At 60.0% G+C, this 3530-nt stretch overlaps 1 protein-coding gene across 1 annotated transcript in view; it reads left to right on the top strand.

Annotated features, from left to right (window-relative positions):
• Nucleotides 1-704: 704 nt before the first annotated feature.
• Nucleotides 705-3530, top strand: part of FANK1 (fibronectin type III and ankyrin repeat domains 1) — a gene marked incomplete at its 5' end in the record, with an annotated part of 12705 nt that continues 9879 nt past the window's right edge. Inside the window, 3 exon segments of the mRNA XM_023748338.1 lie at nt 705-942; nt 1925-2082; nt 2084-2103. Of these exon segments, the coding sequence (XP_023604106.1) occupies nt 705-942; nt 1925-2082; nt 2084-2103 (416 nt within the window).

Raw genomic sequence — 3530 nt, forward strand, 5'->3', positions numbered from 1 at the left:
CAGCTGCTGCAGACCTTTCCCACCCAGGTCCCATGACCCAGCTCCCGCGGGTGGCCCGCCCTGACCCTGTTTGCACAGGAGCTAAAACCGGTTTGCTGTTCCCTCTTTAAATACTGACAGCTGCACCGCAAACTGTACCTGGAGTGCTTTTCCACTGAAGGAGGAAACAAACAGAAACTTCTACCACCTCCTTCCTCTTCCCTGCGCTGGGCACGGCCGACCTCTCTCCCTCACGTCTTCTCACTGCTTGTGCGGCCGGTGTCTCTATTTACTCTGAGATCTGAAAGCTCCAGGGAGAGAAAAAGCTACCAAAACGGTGGAGATGCGGCCGGTCGCTCTCGGAGATGACGAGCCGGGCCGGCTCGGAACCTCCCAAAGAATTGTCCGGGTCGGACCTGAGCGACGTCCCGGGTGGTCCCGGGAGCTGCTGCTGAACCGTTTTCACCTGCTTAACACGCAGCGCCCACGCTCCATGCGGGAGTGAATGAAGTGCAGAAAATCATGGAAACACCAAACAAAAATATCTGCTGACAACAAGCCCGTTATCACCAGTCTTTGTTTCCTAAAAAGGGGAAGGATCCAAACGATGAGGCCTTTTAAGCGACACACGTGTCTCCGTCCCCGGGCCGTTCTGAGCTGGCGGTTGCTAGGAGACGGGATTGTTACGGGAAGTGTAATGCCCAACACATGCTTTCACTGTCTGACCACGTCCACACCGTGGTGGTCGCTCACTGCGCGACACCGAAGCTTGCGCCCTTTGCGGTCGCCCAGAGGAGGGCGTGTCAGTGACACACACCCTGTCCGGGGCCTGGCACCCGGCGCCGCCTCGCCCATCTGCGGTCAGACGGCCTGGGCGGGTTTGCCGCCGCTGCTTGTCCTCCCTTCGAGGTCACTGTCAGCACGACTTCCACAGGGCGCCCCTGTCCTTGGAGTCAATTTCAGGTACCAATTGTTGGGTGTGTTTTTTATTGCCAAGTGGGGTTTCACTGCGTGGATGCAGCCTGGCCCATCTCTTCCCCATCGGAGTGACCTAGTCTGTTTCCACGCGCTGGTGCCTTCTGGGTGAGTTTCCGTGGACATTCCCAGGCCGGTGTTGAAGCACAGGCTCCTGGCGCATCCGGGGGAATACTGAGGATCGCTGCCACCCTGTCCGTCTGCGTCTGACTTCACGGAGAAGCTGCCAGGGCACCTGAACCTCTCTCGGGACGCCATGTCGGCCATTTGCTTTTGCTGCTTCGTGCACGGCTCACCTTGCCCGGTGTGACCGGAGCCTTTGGTTTTTTCCTGGTTGGCTTGTAAGAATGTTTGTATGGAATAGACACCCACCTATGCCATCTGTGTCACCCGTACTGGGACCAGCTGCGTCACTTGTCTCCTGTCTTGGTCTACCAGCCAGTGCAATGAGGGAGAGAGCAGCTCCCTGTGTCCATCAACTCACGCAGCAGCCTCACTAGTCTGAGATGTCAGCCAGCCTGTGGGGGCCGGGAGTGAAGCCCGGTATTTTTAAAATATAGAAATCTTACTGATTTCAGAGAGAAAGGGAGAGGGAGAGAGAGGGAAACATCAATGATGAGAGAGCGTCATTGATCGGCTTCCTCCTGCACGCCCCCCACTGGGGATGGAGCCCGCAACCCGGGCCTGTGCCCTGACCGGGACTCGAACCCTGACCTCCTGGCTCATAGGTCGCCGCTCAGCCCCTGAGCCCCGTGGGCCGGGCATGCAGCCCGGTGTTGCCGGGCGTGACCCCGTCGGCCGGTGGGAGAATGTGGCAGCTCTGCACCTGCTGAGGCCCCGTCACTGAGCTTCTCTAATGTCGCCCACAGGGAGGGGGCTCACTCGCACGCCTGGTCCCCGTGCCCCTGTCGCACACTCAGCCGACCTTCCTGAGGAACGGGGTCCTGAGGCCGGTCTCCTTCTCTTTCAGAAACCACGCCCTCCTCGCAGCCTCACCCCCCGGTCGTGGGCAAAGTGACCCATCACAGCATCGAGCTGCACTGGGACCTGGCCAGGACGGCGAAGCGGCAGGGGCCTCAGGGGCAGTGGGCCCAGTTCTCCATCGAAGAGGAGGACCCCCGGACGCACCGCCTACGGGGTCATTTACATGTGGGTGCTCGCCGCGCCGCCGCCTCCTGGCTCCCCAGCTCGGCCACGAGGTCTGCGGCCTCTGAGGAGACCCGGGTGGAGGTTAAGGAGAAGGAGGGTCGGCAGCAGCATCTGCATTCGTGCTTCTAGGAATTATCATTCTTGCGAAATAGCAGTGACCCTGCAGGCACACCTCCAGTGCCTCTGGGGGCTTCCTGGCTTCCGAGCGACTCGAATGGTGTATTTAAACCCCGACATGTAGAGTCAGAACCAAAGGAGGGCTGGTGGCATTAGCGGGGTGCCCACCAGGCGGTCTGTCCGTAGATGGGGGCTGGTCCCCACGGTAAGGATTTCGATGGGGAAAGAGAGAGACACCATCTCTTCTCCGGGCGAGGCTGTGCGGGTCTCATGTACATCCTCGCTGCTGGGCGGCCGGGGGGACAGGGGGACAGGGGGACAGGGGGACGGCTGCCCTGGAGGGACCAGCCCGACGTGCGTCTGTGTCCTTGCATCTCCCCCAACTGTCCAGGTGCAGGGGCCCTCAAACTTTTTAAACGGGGCCAGTTCACTGTCCCTCAGACCGTTGGAGGGCCGGACTATAGTTTAAAAAAAAACTATGAACAAATTCCTATGCACACTGCACATATCTTATTTTGAAGTAAAAAAACAAAACGGGAACAAATACAATATTTGTATTTGCATGTGGCCCGCGGGCCGTAGTTTGAGGACCCCTGGTCCAGGGGGTGCACCTGGGTGCTGCCCTGGTGCCACTGGGCGGGGTTCGGGGCCTCAGAGCCCAGCGCCCAGAGCCCTTGGGAAACGCTGGCTTCCCCCGCAGACCCGGCGGCACAGGCCCGGCCACTAGGTGGCAGCACGAGACTGTGCGGATCTGCTCAGGGGGAGGGCGCGGCGTCCTTCAGACCAGCCGTGCCTGCTTAGCAAAGCGCTGGCTGGACACTCGGCCTTGGGACGGTGGGTTCAAGAGCCTCTTCTCGACTTGCTGGTTTCCGTTGAGGTCACCGCCGGCCAGTCTTGACCCCGTGTGCCGTCCTTGACCGGGCTCTCCTCGCACGGCTCTCCCTTCGCAACTCCCTCTGGCCCCCCCCCCCCTCCCCGCCCCTCGGCCCTGCCATTTCCCCCTGTGGCTGCAGGCTCCCTGCTCGGGCTGCCTCCTGGCTGTACCCCCAGGGCCGCACCTGCCCAGCACACTGGCCGGTTGACTGAGGTGGCCTTGTCCCTCTCTTCTTGCCTTTTATCCCTATATCCTGCCTTGCGACCTGAATTTCCTTTTTCTTTTTAAAATATGTTTATTGATGTCAGAGAGGAAGGGACAGGGAGAGAGATAGAAACATCAATGATGAGAGAGAATCATGGATCAGTTGCCTTCTGCACGCCCCACACTGGAGATCCAGCGCACATGCCCCGACTGGAATTCAACCGTGACCTCC

The sequence above is a fragment of the Myotis lucifugus genome, unplaced genomic scaffold (assembly GCF_000147115.1).
Source record: "Myotis lucifugus unplaced genomic scaffold, Myoluc2.0 scaffold_1288, whole genome shotgun sequence".
Taxonomy (NCBI): domain Eukaryota; kingdom Metazoa; phylum Chordata; class Mammalia; order Chiroptera; family Vespertilionidae; genus Myotis; species Myotis lucifugus.